The 20,392-nt window shown below is 35.1% G+C and overlaps 1 protein-coding gene across 10 annotated transcripts in view; it reads right to left on the bottom strand.

The window, feature by feature from the left end:
* Positions 1–218: 218 nt before the first annotated feature.
* Positions 219–20,392, bottom strand: part of Vrp1 (Verprolin 1) — an 84,996-nt gene continuing 64,822 nt past the window's right edge. For 7 of the 10 annotated variants that reach the window (XM_067770484.1, XM_067770486.1, XM_067770481.1 and 4 more), the window contains 2 exons: positions 19,490–19,772; positions 219–1,240 (listed from right to left, as the gene is read on the bottom strand). In XM_067770484.1, the coding sequence (XP_067626585.1) occupies positions 960–1,240; positions 19,490–19,772 (564 nt within the window). In that variant the 3' untranslated portion in view covers positions 219–959. Of the gene's footprint in view, positions 1,241–9,656; positions 19,773–20,392 lie in introns of those variants that run through there. The other 3 variants (XM_067770483.1, XM_067770482.1, XM_067770490.1) reach the window with 3 other exon arrangements.

Raw genomic sequence — 20,392 nt, 5'->3', positions numbered from 1 at the left:
CAAAGTTTTTGATAAGGCCGAGCTTGATGTGGAGGAATTATAGAGGTAGAATTATTGTTTCCTTCTTTATAGGTGGGGAGTATTTTATGTTATCCACCCCAACTTGAAACTCGATTCGTTCTGATCAATCCTTTATGATGTAGTGAACAATTCGTTCTTGAGATATATATGATTAAGTGGACCCATTTTTTTTTTTTTTTTTTTTTTTTTTTTTGAAAAAAAAAAACGGTAAACCTTGATTTTCGGAATCAGGGGATGATTTTACATAGGAATTTCATAATGGCGTCTCTGGTGCAGAAAAAAATTGTAATTTGTGATCCAGTATTATTGGTGTATTTATGTATATACATACATAAGAAAGGATTTCAGTCATCCGTTCACTAGTGAGATCTTTGATTTGTTTCGGAAAATCTTTTAAAAATTAGTCAGTGGAAAAATCAGGCCGAACATTACTGAAAAAAACATACAAGGTGAGGGTCTATTTAAAGCAGTTCCCAACCATACGAACGACAGACAGAGCTTAAACTGCATAAATTGCGAGAGGACTAACTCATACCTATCTACCAGCGATTATGTCTTAGTTGAGCAACACTGTTTGCAAATTATGTTCGCAGACTGTAACAGGCAGAGCTCTTCCCCAGGTATTCCTAATGAATGCTCTCCACGATGGTAATCGTCACATAGTATTAATATTCTCCTTTTCACACTCAAATAACTTTACTTATTGTCTAAACTTGTGAAGACAGACAGCGACTTTTACTGCCCCACTTATTTTTTCAAAGACTTACATACATACATACACACTTATTCACATCTATATATAATTATTTTTTAATACTGAATATATCATTCTATAATTGTGTGTGTTTGGCTCCATTTTTTTTTACATACGTACATTTGCCAAAAAATATCCTTTGCGACCATTAGTAATTCCCCATGCTACCCTCGTTCTCTCCTTATCATTGCTGTCCAACACCTGCGCTGCCATATAGGAAACTTGATTGTCTTATCACAGATACCGTTGCTGCAGCTACGCCCGCTTGTGGTGGTGGGGGTGGTGCTCGATGTTTTTTAACACCCAAAGGGTAAACGGGTTGTAGGGGGTTTCGTATCGTCGGAAGCGCTAATGCATCTGCAGGTGTTGTAGTTTCTTGTATTGTTGCAGAAGCTGCGGAATTATTACTTGGCCCATCTGAGCTGTTGTTGATATTGTTGTTGTTGTTGGTTCCTGGAATTGGCGCTATATTATATGACAAAGAAATTTTAGGAAGGTTGTGAGTTTTTTACAATGACTATGTTTATGTATGTAATAGAAATAGACTGCAATGACCAAAATTTGCTTTAGTGCAAGTCAAAGGACTCCACTATTCAAGCCCTACGTTTCGCTAATCTTCTTAGTCAAAATTTTGACTTGAATTTAATTTATTTATTAATGACAACCGTGCATTATGTAAATTATAATTACATATTTATACACATAAATTTCTGCCCCTGAAGAAGTTAAGAAGATTAGCGAAACGCAGGGCTTGAATAGTGGAGTCCTTTGAGTTGCACTTAAGCAAATTTTGGTCATTGCAGCCTATGTCTATTACATACATATACAAAAAGTGTTGACCAGCTTAATCAAATCTAAGACTATGTTTATGGTTCATGAGAGAAATACGAGCACAATGAAATTAGGCTTGAGAGTTGAATGTCTGATTAATGGGTTCGCAACCTGTAAATCGACTGTCGGGTGGATGCGGATTGGAAGGTCAGGAGATAGCAGATCGGAACTGAAAATCGGCAATGCGTCTAGCCGAGATACTAACGAAAAAAAACGGATATATTAAAAAAATTGCTTTAATCTTCCATTTGTCATGAAAAAGTAAGTACTTATACATATCGATGGCTACGTGGAAGATAATCCTCTCTCTTTTGCCTGCCAGTTAATAAAGAGGGTTCTATGACAATATCTTAGAACAATGTCCTATTTCAGGATTTAGTTTTAAAAACGAATTTTTCTAGTTGGCGGCCACCGTGGTGTGATGGTAGCGTGCTCCGCCTATCACACCGTGTGCCCTGGGTTCGCACCCCGGGCAAAGCAACATCAAAATTTTAGAAATAAGGTTTTTCAATTAGAAGAAAATTTTTCTAAGCGGGGTCGCCCCTCGGCAGCGTTTGGCAAGCGCTCCGGGTGTAATTCTGCCATGAAAAGCTCTCAGTGAAAACTCATCTGCCTTGCAGATGCCGTTCGGAGTCGGCATAAAACATGTAGGTCTCATCCGGCCAATTTGTAGGGAAAATCAGGAGGAGCACGACGCAAATTGGAAGAGAAGCTCGGCCTTAGATCTCTTCGGAGGTTATCGCGCCTTACATTTATTTATTTTTTATATAGTATATATTGAAATAACTTTGAGATAGGTCTTTTTTTAAGATGGAGGGTCCTTCAATTGTTAGCTGTGATAGGGCGTTTCTGAACTGGCAGCCAAGATAGGGCGACCTCTCCCTCAAAAGTCCATTTTATAAAAAAAATAATTTGGGAATGAAATATTTACTACAATTTATCATCCAAGCAAATACAAAATGCAACAAAAGCCAGAAGAAAAAAAGCATAAAAGAGTAAAGCAACTCATATATAACTCTGGGTTCAACTATAATGCCTTTACGTTCTGAAGAAAAAATGATGCTCACTGACTCTGACAGAATTTTTATTTAAATACAGTTACCGTTATATTGATAGATGCAAGTTTATGAATGGGCTTTGAGTTGAACAGGTTTAAATTATGATGTTCAAAACAGAAGTACTGACATCTAGGAAACTGGATGTATGTATATACATATGTATGTCGTCGATCACGAATTGGTGCCACGATTACCGATTAGGAAGGCTTTGGGTAGCTCTGTTGTTTTAGCGATAAATACACTCCCGAAGGTTTTGGGAGTGTTCTCGATTTGATGGTCCTTTGCCGGATATAGATTCGGCACGTTCCGGTAACAAGCACCATTCAGGCACAAGGCCGACCATCTCTGGAACGATGGAATATAAACACATTGAACCTCCTCTCACTACCTAGTTTAATAGAAGATGGGCCGCCAGAGCCTCGGCAACTAAAGAAACTAGCTAGAACAAGTAAGGAAGGCTAAGTTCGGGTGTAACCGAACATTACATAGTCAGCTGAGAGCTTTGAAGACAAAATAAGGGAAAATCACCATTTAGCAAAATGAACCTAGGGTAACCCTGGAATGTGTTTGTATGACATGTGTATCAAATGAAATGTGTTAATGATTATTTAAAACGTAGTGGGCCTTAGTTCGAGATATCGCAATAAGGGTGGACCAGGGGTGACTCTAGAATGTGTTTGTACGATATGGGTATCAAATTAAAAGGGTTTTAAAAGGGAGTAGTCCTTAGTTGTATATGTGAAGGCGTTTTCGAGATATCGACCAAAAAGGTGGACCAGGGTGACCCAGAACATCTTCTGCCGGGTACCGCTAATTTATTTATATATGTCATACCACGAACAGTATTCCTGCCAAGATTCCAAGGGCTTTTGATTTCGCCCTGCAGAACTACTTAATATGGTAGGTATCACATCCATTTTACAAAGTTTTTTCTAAAGTTATATTTTGCGTCAATATACCAATCCAATTTTTTTTTATTTTTTACAGAATTATGGCATTTTTTTCATTTTTCGTAATTTTCGATATCGGAAAAGTGCGCGTGGTCATAGTCGGATTTCGCCCATATTTTATACCAAGATAAAGTGACTTCAGATAAGTACGTGAACTAAGTTTAGTTAAGATATATCGTTTTTTGCGCAAGTTATCCTGTTAACGGCCGAGCGGAAGGACAGACGGTCGACTGTGTATAAAAACTGGGCGTGGCTTCAACAGATTTCGCACATTTTCACAGAAAACAGTTATCGTCATAGAATCTATGTCCCTACCAAATTTCACAAGGATTGGTAAATTTTTGTTCGACTTATGGCATTAAAAGTATTCTAGACGAATTAAATGAAAAAGGGCGGAGTTACGCCCATTTTGAAATTTTCTTTTATCTTTGTATTTTGTTGCACCATATCATTACTGGAGTCGAATGTTGACATAATTTACTTTTATACTGTAAAGATATTAAATTTTTTGTTAAAATTTGACTTAAAAAAATTTTTTTTTTAAAAGTGGGCGTGTTCGTCATCCGATTTCGCTAATTTTTATTTAGCACACATATAGTAATAGGAGTAACGTGCCTACAAAATTTCATCATATCTTCAACGACTGCCAAATTACAGCTTGCAAAACTTTTAAATTACCTTCTGTTAAAAGTGGGCGGTGCCACGCCCATTGTTCAAACTTTTTCTATTTTTATTTTGCGTCATAAGGTTCAACGCACCTACCAAGTTTCATCGCTTTATCCGTCTTTGGTAATGAATTATCGCACTTTTTCGGCTTTTCGAAATTTTCGATATCGAAAAAGTGGGCGTGGTTGTAGTCCGATTTCGTTCATTTTCAATAGCGATCTGAGATGAGCGCGCAGGAACCAAATTTCATCAAGATACCTCAAAATTTACTCAAGTTATCGTGTTTACAGACGGACGGACGGACATGGCTAAATGAATTTCTTTTTTCACACAGATCATTTTGATATATAGAAGTCTATATCTATCTCGATTAGTTTATGCCGTTACGGACTGCCGTTATGCGAACAAAGTTAATATACTCTGTGAGCTCTGCTCAGCTGAGTATAAAAATGACAAACCCGATACCTTATAACTGATGACAGAAAACACGTTGCAGTACCCGAATTAGATGAAGTGAGAATGGTAATATCCCGGCCTGCGAATAAAAAGACGCCGGGTGTCGACGGACGTCCGTCGAGCTATTCATACATAGAGGCGAGGAGTCGGTAAGGGGGAAACGAAGGAATCAGCGCATACACTTTGAAAGCCACGTCTATCTGTGCACCAGCATTAACAGCGAAAACAATACCAGCTAGCAAAAAAAAAAAAACGAAAAATAACACTTGCCACCAAGTTCCAGAGTAGGCAATCAAAAAGTTCTCTCTAGACGAACAAAAAATCAATCTACTTGAAGCTCAGTATACCATACCCGTCCGGATGTATGGGCCGGAATCATGGACGGTGTCGAGAGAAGATGAGTTGTCTGTTATAACGACGGATAAAAGCCCAGAGGCTTCGCTGCTAGATTATGTTGCGCGAATAGACGATCACGCTTCGGCCAAGAAAGTATTTCAATCGACACCCGCATTTGGAAGAAGAGAAGGGGGGAGATCCCCACTGAGTTAGCAGGTACAGGAAGACTTGGTCTCCCTTCGTACTCCCAATTGGCGTTAGCTACCGCGAAACAGGAATAGCTAGCGTGACTTGCTATGAAACTGCTGATAATAAGATTGCTTTGCGATGTGGAGTTTTATATTCATGGAGACATCAACCAGCCGGCAAGAAAAATCTCCACTCTAAATAACTCGCATATTGTAGGTGCAATTTCCTTAAGTTGTAGCTCTTAAGGAGCTTTCCACGGTCCAGCGAAGAAGGAGAAGTTAAGCCAGGTAGCGCAGCTGTAACGGCTTACCAAAATGCTACAAGCATTCTAACTCTCCAAACTCTTCACAAATGTACCCCGTAGAAAAAGTCAATAGCAAATCTATAAAGATTCTCTGATGACTACGCGATCAGTACACTGACCAATCATACCCCAGGCAATGTTATTTGCTGTAGACATGTGACATGTAATAGTAATTAAAAAACACCAGTATCCCTGGAACTATGGATTTTGTCACATGGGGACATAGGAACCAGTTAGTTCCATTTTTTGTTAAACTTTGCTCATTCTTGCTACTTTGACCATTTATATAAAATTTAGCTCTTGATTTTTTTTTTAACTGCCAAAGTGGGTCGGATAAACTTTAGCCAACTTTAACTGTAGTTGAAACTTTCACTGAGAAAAAAAACGGGCCTAGTTCTTTATAGAGTATACTAACTCGATACCGAATATCCAAAAGTAGTTTTCACCGGCCTTTTTATCAAAATAAAAATGGAAAAGGTTAAAGTGAGCAACTACGCTTGAAGGAGCGGAAATTACAGGAACATAAAATTCCGTTCCCAGGCTATCTGGTAATTGTATAGTCTAAGTATTCTAACTCTCCGACTTTCTAATCGTTACGTTTTTACAAAAAATTGACAAGGAGTAGCAGAATATAACAATGAGCTACTTTCCTACTTTAAGGGACGTTTTCAACATTTGATATTAACGGAAATAAAGTGCCTGTTAGCGTTAACCGAATATATTCAAAGACCGCTGTATCCATCCTAATGTGCAGCTTAGTTGAGATAAATCGGTTGGTAATCTAAAAAATGAACTGGCAGCTTTCATGTAGCAAAATATATTGAAATATAAAATTGGACACATTTAAGGGCTAATTAAACTTCCTTAACCCTAACGCCATAGTCTTAACAATACCGATATCCATAACAATCTCCAATGTGATCGATTAATGGTGCCTTAACCTAAAAATCGTGAAAATTTCATAAAAATTAAGAAAACGCAAAAATTACAAGCATATACCACAAAAAAGAAAGTCCATTAGTCATAAGGTATCCAATACAACGAATAAAATCTACAAAAAGTTATTAAATTCACCAACTCAAATATTTTTAGGTTATGGATATGGCGACAAACCAAAAACCAATTGGTTGACTATGGAATGGTTATGGCGTTAGCGTTATGGTATGGCATCTTAATATTAATTTATTAATTAATATATTAATCGATTACATTGATTTTCATAAGGTAGGTTCGATCAGCTGTTTTAACTGGTTATGGTTTTATGGTTATAAGTCACCATTAATTGGCCCTTTAAATATTCTTTGTAGAGTATTCTCGGAAATTTGACTCTCCACTTTTCCAAAGGTTTATAGCTTTGTACTTTAAGGAAAGGTCGAAGGCAGCGACTTATAATGTTTCAATTGCATCTTATGCGACTTTTTAAAAACTGGGTTAAATAACTGTTTTTATTTGAATGTTGTGAGCTATTGTAACCCTTTAATAGTGCCCATATCGTGTTGTACGATAACGGATCGAAAACTAATTTCATTCCACTCATAATTATGAATCTGTCAAATTATTTATGAAACTGATAATAAATTCGAGTCCCTGGAATTCCGATCCCGAATCCAGAGCCTCCCGAGCCACTTTGCTATCCCAAAATCCCGGGATTCCGGGATTTCTTTAGGATTTCATGTTGCAAATTTCAATATCTTACATTGGTTTAGTTAATTGGTTTACGTGTCAATTTCAAACCCCAAGAAATCATCTTTTCAAAGAGACAGATATTTTTCTATGCTATGTGTTTAGGCCACAAGCCTAAATATGGCGGTGCACCCTCGTATTGTTTTACTTTTCTTTTCATTCATTCTATCGGTTTATACCGATAACCGTTTACCCCGCCGGATAATAGTTAAGCCTAGGATTCGGCGGTGACCGCGAACTAAAGTCTTTTTACCTCTTTCACTTCTTTTGCGAACGTTTAAGAAACCGCCAGCAGCCGAGCCACCGAAGTCTTTCCATAATACTAAAAATTATAAAATTCATTTTATACTTCCGTCATCGGAAATCTTGAATTGTGATTAAGTGGATTAACTCTGAATTTGTATTTACTTTCACCTTAATAAACATTATTGTGTATCCTTTTATAACGAATTCGTTTGTGTTTTTTCCTTTCTTTTCTCCCCACCACTATTGCGAGCACGCCTTATATCTGGTCTTGCCGCCGTAACACTATGGATTTCGTGGTGTACATTTAGAAACGGAGTATAATTACAATTTTGCTAGTGCTAGTGTGGAGTCTGAAAGATTTTTCTCCACTGCCTTTCAGATGTTACTTTAAATGAAATTTTAGTTTTAGGATGTTTTTTAGAATAAAGAAGTATTTTGATTTGGTTGAGCTTTCATATGTAACGCGTGTGTAAAAAAATTTTCATTAATTCGATTAACCAATTCCGAGTTACCGTGCTTTAAAAAATGGTTTTCGCCTCTTTTCTTCTGTGTTATATAAAAGCTGAATCAGCATTGCTTTAATAATTTCTAATAGAACTGGATTCGATTAGATTTTTTGATTCTCAAAAAAAATCGATTAAATCGAGTCGAGAAAACTTGATTGCTTCTTAATTGTTTACACGATTTTCACTGTTTAAAAAAGCTCGACAGTTTCTTACTCTTTCGTTAACTGGCACTAACTCGCAAATCAAGGGGCACCACCTGGTCCTCCCATCGGAGTGCGATTATTAGTGTATTTGATACTGACATATCATTATTTTTTGTGCTTTTTCAAATTAATTTATAGCAGTAGTAGAGAAACCAACCTCGAGTACCTGGGAGCATGAACGATTTTTGTTTAGGATATTCCATTTTGTACACAAAAAATTTCTTCGGTAAATTCTGCCTTCTTTGCAATGCTAGCTTAGAAATCACTCTTGTCAATAACGCTCTATAAATCTCTCATCGTATCTCTCCTATTGTATGGGTCGGAATCATGGACCGTGTCGAGAGACAATGGGATGCCCCATTGTACGAGAGAAAAGTCCTGGCTAGAGTTGGGTCGTTTCGTTCTGAACTTGTTCAATTGACCGGATCTCTCAACTGAACAAGTGAACTAGATCTTCGATTTCGGTTCTATTTGTTCTTTTAGTTCGTTTTATCTAATGTTGATCTTTTTCTCTTCTCGTTCGCGAACACTGTAAATTCATACATACATACGTAGAAATTCACAGTGAGCACAAATGTCGATGATGCCACTTATGCGATATGTGTGTATGTATCTATAAAAACATCTTTTGTAAGAAACTAATTATTACATTTATTAAACTTGAAAAGTTCATATTTACAATTTGTGCCTGTACTCTTTCAACTTCCTGGATCTTCCGAAATTTGTAACTTTTTTTGAAGTTAATTATGACTTATTTATTCATAACACATTTAAATATACCTACACAAAGCATTGCTGCATACACACCCCCATCTATACTTGTTGACTTTTTTCGTGGGTGAGAGCAGCAGCGAACAAATTAGCTTGAAAAAAAGGAACAGATGAACAAAAAGAACAACTTGTTCGTTCATCAGAAAAAGAACGAGAGAACGGAATCTCTGAAATGAACGAAAAAGCACAACTCTAGTCCTGGCGACGATTTATGGTCCTCGCTCTAATGCTCTGGCACAGATATTATATCTATAGGCACCCGTATTTTAAAGCAGACGAAGGGGGAGACCTTCAGCAAGACGGCTTGGTCTCTTTTTGTGTTAGTTATGTTGAAACAGGGATGCTGGCGTGATTTCTTTTTCTACGCCAAAACCATCTAGGCGGTTGAGCGCTAATCTTCATTTTCCCCCTTCACTCGAAACTATTTTATTTTGACTATGAATATGAGCCGGTGAAGGTAAATTTTATAAAAAATTACAATAAATATATTCTCTGTCCATTTTGATTAATCAATATTAAATTGTACCCACTATAACTGTAAGATGATCAAAACTTCGAAGGCTAAAAAAATCGAACGATTCTAGAAAAAAAATTGAATCGAAATCCAGCTCTAATTTCTCAGGACTCAATTTTTAAATAAATAAAAATTTAAAAATACAAATGAATAGTTGATATAATTAAGTAAAATTATAAAATAAGGTTTTATTCAAAAAATTTCATAAATACATTTTGTTGCTTAACAAACAGAAAGAAAACTAAAATTATTGTAATATAATAAGAATTAGATATAAATATGTATGTATACATAACCATAAATACGTGCATATTAGGGCGGGTCGATTTAAAAATTGCTCATTGCTCTGTGAAAATCGTATTCTACGGATCAAAATAAGAAACTTTGCCGGAGGAACCATACCTCTAAAACGAATTCTGGTTTTAAAAGGGGGTTGTAAAAACGCTAATTTCTAATAATTGTTTTTAATTTCTTTTCTATTACTAAGTTAAATTAATTTTTTCATTTACATATGTTCTGACTAAATAAATTTCTAAAGAGAAAAATAAACTCCAAAAAGAAAAAACATAGGCATTTCAAAGTGGGATTTTTCATAATTTGCCCCTACGACCCGAAGGGGGGGACATCAGTTTTAGAGGTATAGTTCCTTCGGCAAAGTTTCTTATTTTGAACCCTAGAATATGATTTTCACAGAGCAATGGGCGATTTTTTTGCCTCCCCGCAAATCGACCGGGCCTAGTGCATATACATACATACATACATAACATTTTATGCAGTATGAAAGATTAAATGACATACATACACAAAATTAATACAAATCTAAAGGTCAATTTGCAGTGCATGCTAACCGAAAAAGTTTAATATATCGACTATTCTAATACAAATGTCGTAGCTCAAAAGTGTTTTTTAACTAGGATGTCTCAGACAAGTCATTCAAAGTGTAGAATCTCAGGAGGCCGTTTTCATTGGAGTGTGAGACTTCTACTCACCGCTCTCCCTCCTTCTATAAAAGCGTAGGCATATGCTGACGACATTAACCATCATTGGCCTGAACACTCGTGCCGTAAGTTCTGCTTGCTCTAAACTGGGAAATAGAAACGGAAAAGATGGTTTTGATGGTGAGTGAGGAATAAACTAAGTACCTAGTGCCATCAAACAAATTGTCAGCGCATTTGCGCCTTGGCAATCCACGCAGTCATAATTTCGAAATAGTAAAGTACTTCGTTTATTTGGGACAAAGCATTAATATAAATAAAAACATTAGCTTTGAAATCCAGCAAAGAGTCACTCTTGCCAATAAATCCTTTTTGTACAAGGTCGTCAATCCAAAAGTAAAGTCCTCTCTCGGTAATCGAAAACCATACTCTACCAGCTATCGTACCCGTCCTGCTATATGGCGCAGAACCATGGACAATGCCAACATGCGAATTAAAACACAGCAACTACTCTGGCTAGAACATGTAATGCGAATGAAAGATGATGTTTGCTTTTTATTGGAGCCCACCTACGGAAGCAAAGGAAGAGGGCGACTCCTACTCCGCTGCAAGGATCAGATGGAAAACGATTTAAATTCCCATGGTGTTACCAATTGCCAGTAAGCGGAGCAACGAATCGATTTCATATCTTTATTTTTTTTGTATGCTTGTAAGCTTTATTACTATCTTTGTGTACATTTGAGGACCTAAAATAAATGGATAAATTTTCAGATTTTGGACCATTAAGTTAGCGAGTGAACATTAAATGCCACAATAGTATAAGTACTTGTAATAACTATAATTAAAATACATAACGTAGTACGAAATTGCAATCTTAGGATTATCTTTAATGTAGGTAGAAATCGATATGCGTTTTTTTGGCTGAACTTTAACATTTTTTCGCAGAGCTTGCCCCATTCAACTCCATAGTAAGTACTTGTCGTGCCAATATTATGTCCATATTGAACACTCCTCTGTATCATGTATTTGAGATGAGGTAAATTCTGACCGTGACTGAAGGGATTAGTGCCTATGCACCTTTCATACAATATAGATCCCAGCAAATATTCGATTTAAATTCATACTTTTCTCCTCCCATTACTTCTGGTGCCATATAAAGATATGTACCGATAAGGCCGTCTAGTGGTTTATCCGTAGTGTGTATAGTTGAAATGTCAAAATCTGCTATCTTAATCCGGTTTGCCCTGTCTAAAGGAATATTTTCAGGCTTAAGATCTCTGTGAATTACATGCCGTATATGTAAATACTCTAGTCCTTATAGAATCCCGTACATCAGAGAAATAAATATTGTAACGAATTTAGTGAAATTCGGCTTATTTCTAACCTTCTGCTAACGTTCGTATCGCTAAATTGTTGAATAAATAACTCCAATATTCCATAATGCAAGATGGTCTTTATAAGGCTACTTCGAAAGTACTTCACAATAACACTTATACTTCGCAACTGATAGCGTGCTTAAATCAAACTGATCACGGACTACTCAGCTTCTGCTGCTTTTATTCTCTCTGCCCAACTGTCTAGACGTTTCTTCTTCTAGAATCCTCTACAAGGTCACCAGCCATACGCACGTTTATTTGTAGTGTGTAACCATATGCGTGTGTATATATGAGCGAAGTAGTAGCTGATGATGACATGCGTTTTTGAGTATCTCTCTGCTGCTTGTATGTATGTGTGTACATGATGATTAATTTGTTTACGTACATACAAGCGTGGCAGCTTGCTTTATTGTTGTTGTGGCTTTATTTACTTAGTATCAGATTAGTGATGTGAGTATCACTTAATGTTACTAATATTCGTCACAATATCTTTCTTGGTATGCAAGGACGATAATTATCATGTGTGCTTATTACATTACGTATTGTTCCGTTTGCGGCAAACTCCATCACTATATTCAAACTGTTGAGGTATACGAAGGATCAAAAGAATCTTACATTATTCGGATGCTTCAGTCGAGATATTATATAAATCTCCTGCATCAGCATTTTCATTTCAACATTAGGCTGCCGAATTCTTATCCTTTTCCACGCAAACATAATGCTGGTTGCTAGGATCATTTGTTTTGCAAAGGTAAGCGCGACCGAATCCAGCTTCTGCAAGTACTCTAATAAGTTGTAAATACAACCATTCAACAGGCGCCCTGAAATTCAACTTTATTAATGACTTCGTTGAGATCCTTGTTAACAAAACTTTCAAGTTGCGACATTTCTATTAGGATAAGTTAAAACATGTTTTCATTGCCACTAAATTTTTATATTAAGCCGAAATAAAAACTAACTCGGAAATCACTGACTGGTAAATGTATTACATTTACAGGCGTACAGCGAGCTCTTTTAAGGTTTATTACCAAGGTATGCACAAATTTAAATATTTATTAAAAAAAAATTTATTATTTATCAAAATGATTGCAAAAAAATTGTGCGAGCATGCGGTAGACACACATTATATATGCATGTATTTGTGTTTGGTATGCAAGAGGATGAACGGTGTATACATATAGCTAAATTCACACATATATATATATATATATACGAAAAATTCTGCTTTTTTTTGGAAATTCTGCATTCATAATTCCGGAAGTCGAAACACCGGAAATCAAAATTATGGAAGTCAATATTCTGGAATCCAAAATTATGAAATTCAAAATTCTGTAATTAATGATTAAAAATGCGTGTTCATAACAAAAAAAGTGCGCACTTTTAGAGATTATCTGCCATCAAGAAATGGCCTTAAGTTAAAAATTAGAAGACAACGGAACAGTTTGAAATGTTGCAAAGAGCCAACAACACAAGTTGGATGAAATAGACATTCCTTTATCACTTTATGTTTTGAAAGGTCAACTATTTATTTTAAGTGAGAAAGTTATTGATGGCGAATGCATTCTTATATTTGGAACAAAATCTTCACTGCAGTTGTTAAATGAGAGCGACTGCTGGTTTATGGACGGTATATTTGACGTTGTTCCAACGATGATGAGGCAGCTATTTTCCATACACGGAAGAGTAGAAGGAGAAATTGTTCCGCTGGTATTCTGTCTTATGACCAAAAAATCAAAGTCAATGTATATTTCTTTTTTTGTTGAGTTGGAGAAAGTCGCATTGAACTATGGTGTCCAACTGAATTCGACGCGTATAATTAGTGATTTTGAAATGGCTATTATTTTTGCAGCAAGGGAGTGTTTCCCATTTGCACGGCAGAGTGGTTGCCTCTTCCACTTCGGGAAAAATATTTGGCGAAAAGTTCAAAAATAAGGGTAAATTTATTGCATAACTGCAACTTCCTGCATTTAAGATAAAATGATTATTAAATATTTTCAGACTAAGCCGCAAATATGGCAAGTTTGCGTAATTCATTGGACGACAGCGATTTGCAAAAACTTTCAAAATGGTTTGAAAAAAATTATGTGTTTGGTAAAAAGTCACAGCCTAAATAATTAACACAATTTTGGTCCGTGTTCGATGACCCTACATCGAAAGTTTTTCCAAGAACGCAAAACAGTGTGGAAGCTTGGCATCGCCGCCTTAAAGTCATAGTTGGAAAAAGTCGTGCGACCCTGTACAAATTGATATCTGACTTACAAAGAAAGCTTATTTATGCTGAAACACAAGTACAAAAAGTAAAAAACGGCGAAAAAAAAAAACAAAAAATTCATTAAAAAAAGCAAACCAATTACAAAAGTAATGAAAAAAAGATTAGAATTAAGTCACTTAGCGTTTTTAAAGCGTATTGCTTCAAGCATGACATTATTGTAGTATGTATTTGATTTTTATTTGTTAATAATGTTGTTTTTTGTTTTCCGATAAACATATTTGAATTTTGGAATTATTTTTGGAGGTTATGTTTCCATTCCCACTCTCTACCTGTACACGTGCCGCTGTATCAGCATAATTGCAGTCATTTCATTTTGCAACCCAACACCCTAATTCAAGTCCAATGATATTTCACCATATAAACCTGTGGGAAACCAAGTTCATGATTAGTACCACGTACTAATGGTTACGTAATAAGAATCATACCAACAGAGCCAGACAGTAGCGTCAGCAAATTATGTTTCGCACGATTGTGAAATACTTGCACATGCCCTCAGTGCATGTCAACTGTAAGAAGCTAGGGCCTAAGCCACCGTACCAAATACTGCGCACCCCAAAGCAGCAGAGCAACACGTCTATAAAAGGAAGCAGCGCGTATCAAAGTGGCAGTTGCATCGTGCACTACTAACCCGCTTGTTCTATTTCAATAAATTACTGTAAATCTAACTTTTCTGTGTTTCATTGCAGGGCAAGTTGGCCCTTTAATTTTTTTTATTGTTCAAGGACAAATTGTATGTATATGCAAATTTATATAAAATACACGATTTTGCTCAAATTTTGGGGAAAAAATTTCCAGAATTAATTCTGGAAAACGTAAATTCCGGAATTATGAGGTTTTTGAAATACCGGAATTTTGACTTCAGAATTTTAATTTTAGAATTTTGACCGTTTCCCTATACGACCCACTTAGAATTGACATGTTTTAATTATTCATATAATCTGCCTTACGCTTTAACTACTTTTGTTCTCTGTCGCGACTTTTCATGCCGTTTTTTCAGCTTTTTAAAACAGCAATCTACAAAGCCTGAAACGCTCAATGGGTGGCTTTGTTCTAATTATCGAAATTAGAGTCGGTCAAAAAATAGGCAAACTACAATGACGATTATTTTTTTTTTTTTATTTTAACTTCCACACCAGAGAACTGCAAAAATCACAATATTCTTGATTTAATCAAACACTAAAACTTGCATTCACATTAAATCATGCGAATAAACTCATTATTGAATAAACTCAGCATCTGTCTTTACTAGACTCCGTTAGCATGATTGCGATGGAATGACCGAACAGGTTCTGCGTACGATTGTATTGATCAAACGAAGGCAAGCGGAGAATAAAATCAAAGCACGAGAATTAGTATCGTTTAGTTCGGCAAACAAACAAAATCGTAAGCGATGTTTATATGTAGCTTGTCGCCGTGACATAAGGGCAGAAGAATAATGCAAATATTCAGACGCATGGAGGCAAAAGATCAAACGCCTGAATTGATTATATTCACGCATGCAATAAGTTGGTTGATTTTAAATCAATGTCGATTATGTTCGTTTAAGCAAGTTGGATCATTGAACGCGATCATGTTGCCGAATGTAATCGAATGTTGTTGTGTTCGATTTTTGCTGTTCTCTGTTCCACACTTAAACGTTAGATTGAAAAATAAAATAATATTGGTGAATTTTACCATTTTTCTCTACACCCTCGTTTCGACAATTAGAGAGAGGCCGAATTTTGTTTTAATGATAGCATTTTTCACTAAGAAATATTATTTTATAGTCGATATACGTTGCAAGTTTTGCATATATTTCTTAAGTGGCTATTCGTGCGGAAACAAATATTTTTTCGTCCAAAATGAAGAAAAACGGAAAAAAGAAAAAAAAAAACATAGAAAAAATATTACGAATATATGATTTTTCCGGACGAATAATACAGAAACAGTTTCGAAAATTAAATAATTTGTGCATAATTTAAACCAAAAGACCTGGCAAAGTGCAAGTTAATTAATTAATTTAGTTAAAGATTTACTTAGAGAAAAATGCGGTGTTAAAAATTCAAGGCGACTTTTAAACCACATAAAAGTTGCAATTAAAAAAAATTATGGGTACAAAACTGTATTTTCTGTTTTTAATTTAAAATATGTTGAAAAAGGACAAACATTTTTCTAGCTTAATTTTATACGAAATAAATAATAATAAATGGAATATTAAAATTAAAACAAAATTGTATAAATGTTCAAAACATGTCAATATAGAGTGAGTTACATATTTGAACTGCGCTAAATGTAAATATGCAAAAGCATAAATAATAGATATATTTTGTGTTTTCTCATAATAAGTGTTGAAGTTACTTCATTTATATTATATATATATAACCACATATTTAGACAATATTGTGTTTTGTGAAGAATAATAAAAAGTGTAATTAACTATTTTTTAAATTTATTTATAAACTAAAATTTCAATTGTTATTAACACATTTTATAACTTTGTTAATTTCATATATAATATTTCTTTTACAATATTTGTTTTATAAAAAATAGCAAAATTCAATAAAAAGAAATACATGTTACTAAGTTAATGAAATAAAATTATAAAGCCATATAAACTTTTTCTTCTTTTTTTCGGATGTGTGTAAGTATGCAGTGTTTTGAGTATAGGGATATTAAATAAGTGGAGGTAATTAAATGATGGAAAGTATTTTTGTAATTTTTCTTTGGACCACATCAATCGAACAATTAACTATATTTCTTATTGATATGTTTTGGTTAATAAGTTAAAAAAACGCTTACAATAAACTAGCTAAGCTAATTGACGTACCAGTAGAGCTAACATGATAATTGACTGAATTTCGTTCACATTGGAAAACTGAAAACTACAACTTTGAAAATATTTCGAACATTTTTCGAAGTTATAAACATTTAAGTTTTCTCAATAAATTTTTTTTTTATTAATTTCTTCGTAATCGACAATAGCAATAGTACATATTTTACGACACTGACCTCACAACTGGACTATTATGTACCTATCGACGATGGAGTGGAACAAAACAAAAATAATTGCATACAAATAGTTCGAACATCTCGAAATGGCATACAATGGAAATTTTGGCGTATAAAGCCATAACTTTTTTAGTTTGGTGTAAAATAAAATTTTTTTTAAACTCGCACGTGCCTTGTTCAGCTTGTGACTTGTGTAGCTCATATGAAAACTGATTTGATTAAGAGGTTTCACGATAACAGGATATTTGCGCGATTTAATAAATTCGATTATTCCATTATTCACAAACTTTTCCTATGTCCATCATCATTTTAAAGAAATTTATAATTTCCCATGAGTAGAATTAAAATTTAGATAAAAGCAGAAATTACGAATTTCGAAATAGACTATACATCGTTTAGATTTTCATTTTATTTTAAATTCATTTGTGCATCTAATGTTTCAATATTTTAAAATTTCAAATAAAAGCTAACTACATATTTAAAACTAGAGGATGTTAAAATGATTTTTTTTTTCATATTTTCGCTTTAAAAATAAGCTAATTATTAATCAAATAATAATAATACAATACACAATAATAATTAAAATAATTCTTAACCGCATTCCATACACAGCATTCGCATACGCATTCCATAAGTGTAAAGTAATTTAGGTGAAAAAAAATAAAAATTCAAAAAGCTACCGACTATTATTGACAACAATATTCCAATAAATGAAGAAATGCTTTAAGTTCATATGAACCGCTTTTTGTTAGAAATAATGGAATAAGTCCACTTTTGATTCCTTGAATCGTTTGTAGGTCTGTATAGTTTTTATGACATGTCCAGTATTGTATCGAAATCAGCTTTGGTGCCGCAAACGGGGTAACCTAACCTTGACCCGAAAACTGTCTAAAAGCATCGAATTTCTAAAAGCCAGACGATGAATGACGCCGTGACACTTTGCGTCGCAGTTACTCAGCTTTACTGTCACTCAAATGTGAACGAATGCACTTGCATATATCATACGAATTTTGGTTCACACAAGAAAAAATGACTCTTTGTGCTATACATAATTTTAATAATTTTGTGGCGATGGTTAGAACAGGTTTCGAAATGGATATAAACGAAGCGGTAATTCCGTACGATTGCGAAACAACAGCAGAAGACAAGGATATCTGAAGGTCCCGATGGTAATAAGCAGATAACAAAGAACGAGCTTCCTGCTAAAACAAAACAAATATGCAGTGTGAGTACGGAGTCATCACAGGATATTATGTGCCCAACAAGTACCCTCTGCACAAGGCTCCTACGTAAGCCCATATGCGAAAGTGTGTGCGGTCAACAATGGGCAAAATCGATAACTAGCCACACTCCTTGTTTGTACAAATTCAGTCATCCCTCGGAGCCAGTCCAAATAACTGATTTCATTTGGATCTTGTGGGAACATATTTAGATATAAGATTGTACCAGAGTATGGTCGAACATTACATAATCGATTTATTTTTTATATGTCGATTTTCCTGACAAATATATATCAGTATCTATCTTGATTCGTTGAAGCCCATACAAACCAGCGTAAAGCGAGCAAAGTTATATCTTGTGCGTTAAAGCCGACTAGGTAAAAAATCAAAAATTGTCTAAAGTGGGCTTATACAAAAATTTACATATAAAGCGGCTCATATAGCGCTTAAGTTGGAGAGCACACAACAAGTGTATATGTGTATGTATACTATAAATCTATAATATATGTACGTTAAGGCGGGTCAAATTGTATGGGGAAAAATGGGGAAAAAACTTCAGGTGCACATCCAGTTTCTGAATCTAATTAGTCATACTGAGTAATATTGTCCATGGGACCATAGGTCTGAAATGAATTTCGAGCCTCCCTAATTTTGTTAGAAAATTGTATATGCCAATCCGAATCCGAATTTGACATTTATTTCCATTTATTTTATTTGTGAGAGCCGCTTTTCGGATTAGGATATACAATTTTCTTAGGCAGGCCCGAAATTCATTTCAGACCTATGGTTCCATGGACAATGTTACTCAGTATGACCCATAGATTCAGAAACTGGATATGCATTTTCAACAATAAATTTGACCTACCCTAATGTACGTACTATATCAACATAAACGTATGCATTCACAATATTTTTTTCTTTTTTTTTTTATAATCTACTCCCTCCCGCGCATATTGTTTTTACTTCTATTCTACAATAAATTTCACGGTCACTACATTGACCTGTGACGACCTGACTTGACTGTCTGCATTTGCCTTTGGTTCGCTTTGCTTCCACATCCAGTCAGCTGTAGCCTATATATTTTAAATTTATACATATTTGCATGCAATTTTATTGCTTTCTTGTTCTAAAGCGCACGCTCTCTCTTCGTCTCGGCGTGTTTTTATCCTTTCTCTAGGTATATTATTTGCCATATCTATATATTACATACCATTCGCTTTGGCTGCTCGACTTGAATAAACTTTGGGTATATTGAGAAAAGGTGGCGGTTTTGGAAATTCGGTGACATTATGAAAACGTTTACCGAATCTTGACTCTAAATCGGTTACTAAACGGCTGACTGAATTGGCATGTGCCAAATTGCCTGAATTATTGCCAAACATAGGCGTATTGTTGTTGCTGGCTGCTGTTGTAGGTGGTGTTACAGGTGCGTTGGCGCGTATTGAGGAGTGTCGCTGCGGCGGCACTGGTGGCGCGCTATTATTGCCAGCCTGCTGTGAATAAAATAAAAAAGAGAAAACAAATGTATAAGTAAATTTGTCTTTACTATGTTGTAGGGGTATTACGAATCGAGTTTTCCGAAACGGAAATCGAATTTATTGGATATCGAAAATCGAACAATGGCACAAAGATACTTATCTAGTCAAATGTAAGAAGGATGCCGAATAAAAAATAACAAAAAAATGTTCTTGTTCTATAGTGGAACAAATTATTTAATTCTACATAATTTGCGATACTTAACGTAAAATTTAATGTCTCCGAGTGGAAGTGTGGGTATCACCCACGCACGCCCTCTTAACCTAACCTAACATAAACTAACGTAAAATTATATCCATCTAATAACTGTCAAAACTTCAGCAGACCCTTTGTAACGGTAGACTTTTGTTTCAAATCAGATTCCAAACAGTTTAAACTCAGATCGGAATGGAAATTCTACATCAATCGGAAATTTCGACGTTTCGGAATTCGAGTCAAAGCTTCGAAAAGTTTCTACAATGTAGAAAATGTTTTTATTAAAATAAAAAAATAAATGTAAGGCGCGATAACCTCCGAAGAGATCTAAGGCCGAGCTTCTCTTCCAATTTGCGTCGTGCTCCTCTTGATTTTCCCTACA

Source organism: Eurosta solidaginis, chromosome 3 (assembly GCF_040869045.1).
Source record: "Eurosta solidaginis isolate ZX-2024a chromosome 3, ASM4086904v1, whole genome shotgun sequence".
NCBI classification, from domain to species: Eukaryota; Metazoa; Arthropoda; class Insecta; order Diptera; family Tephritidae; genus Eurosta; species Eurosta solidaginis.
The sequence above is the reverse complement of the archived record's forward strand: the minus strand, read 5'-3'. Positions and strand labels throughout refer to the sequence as shown.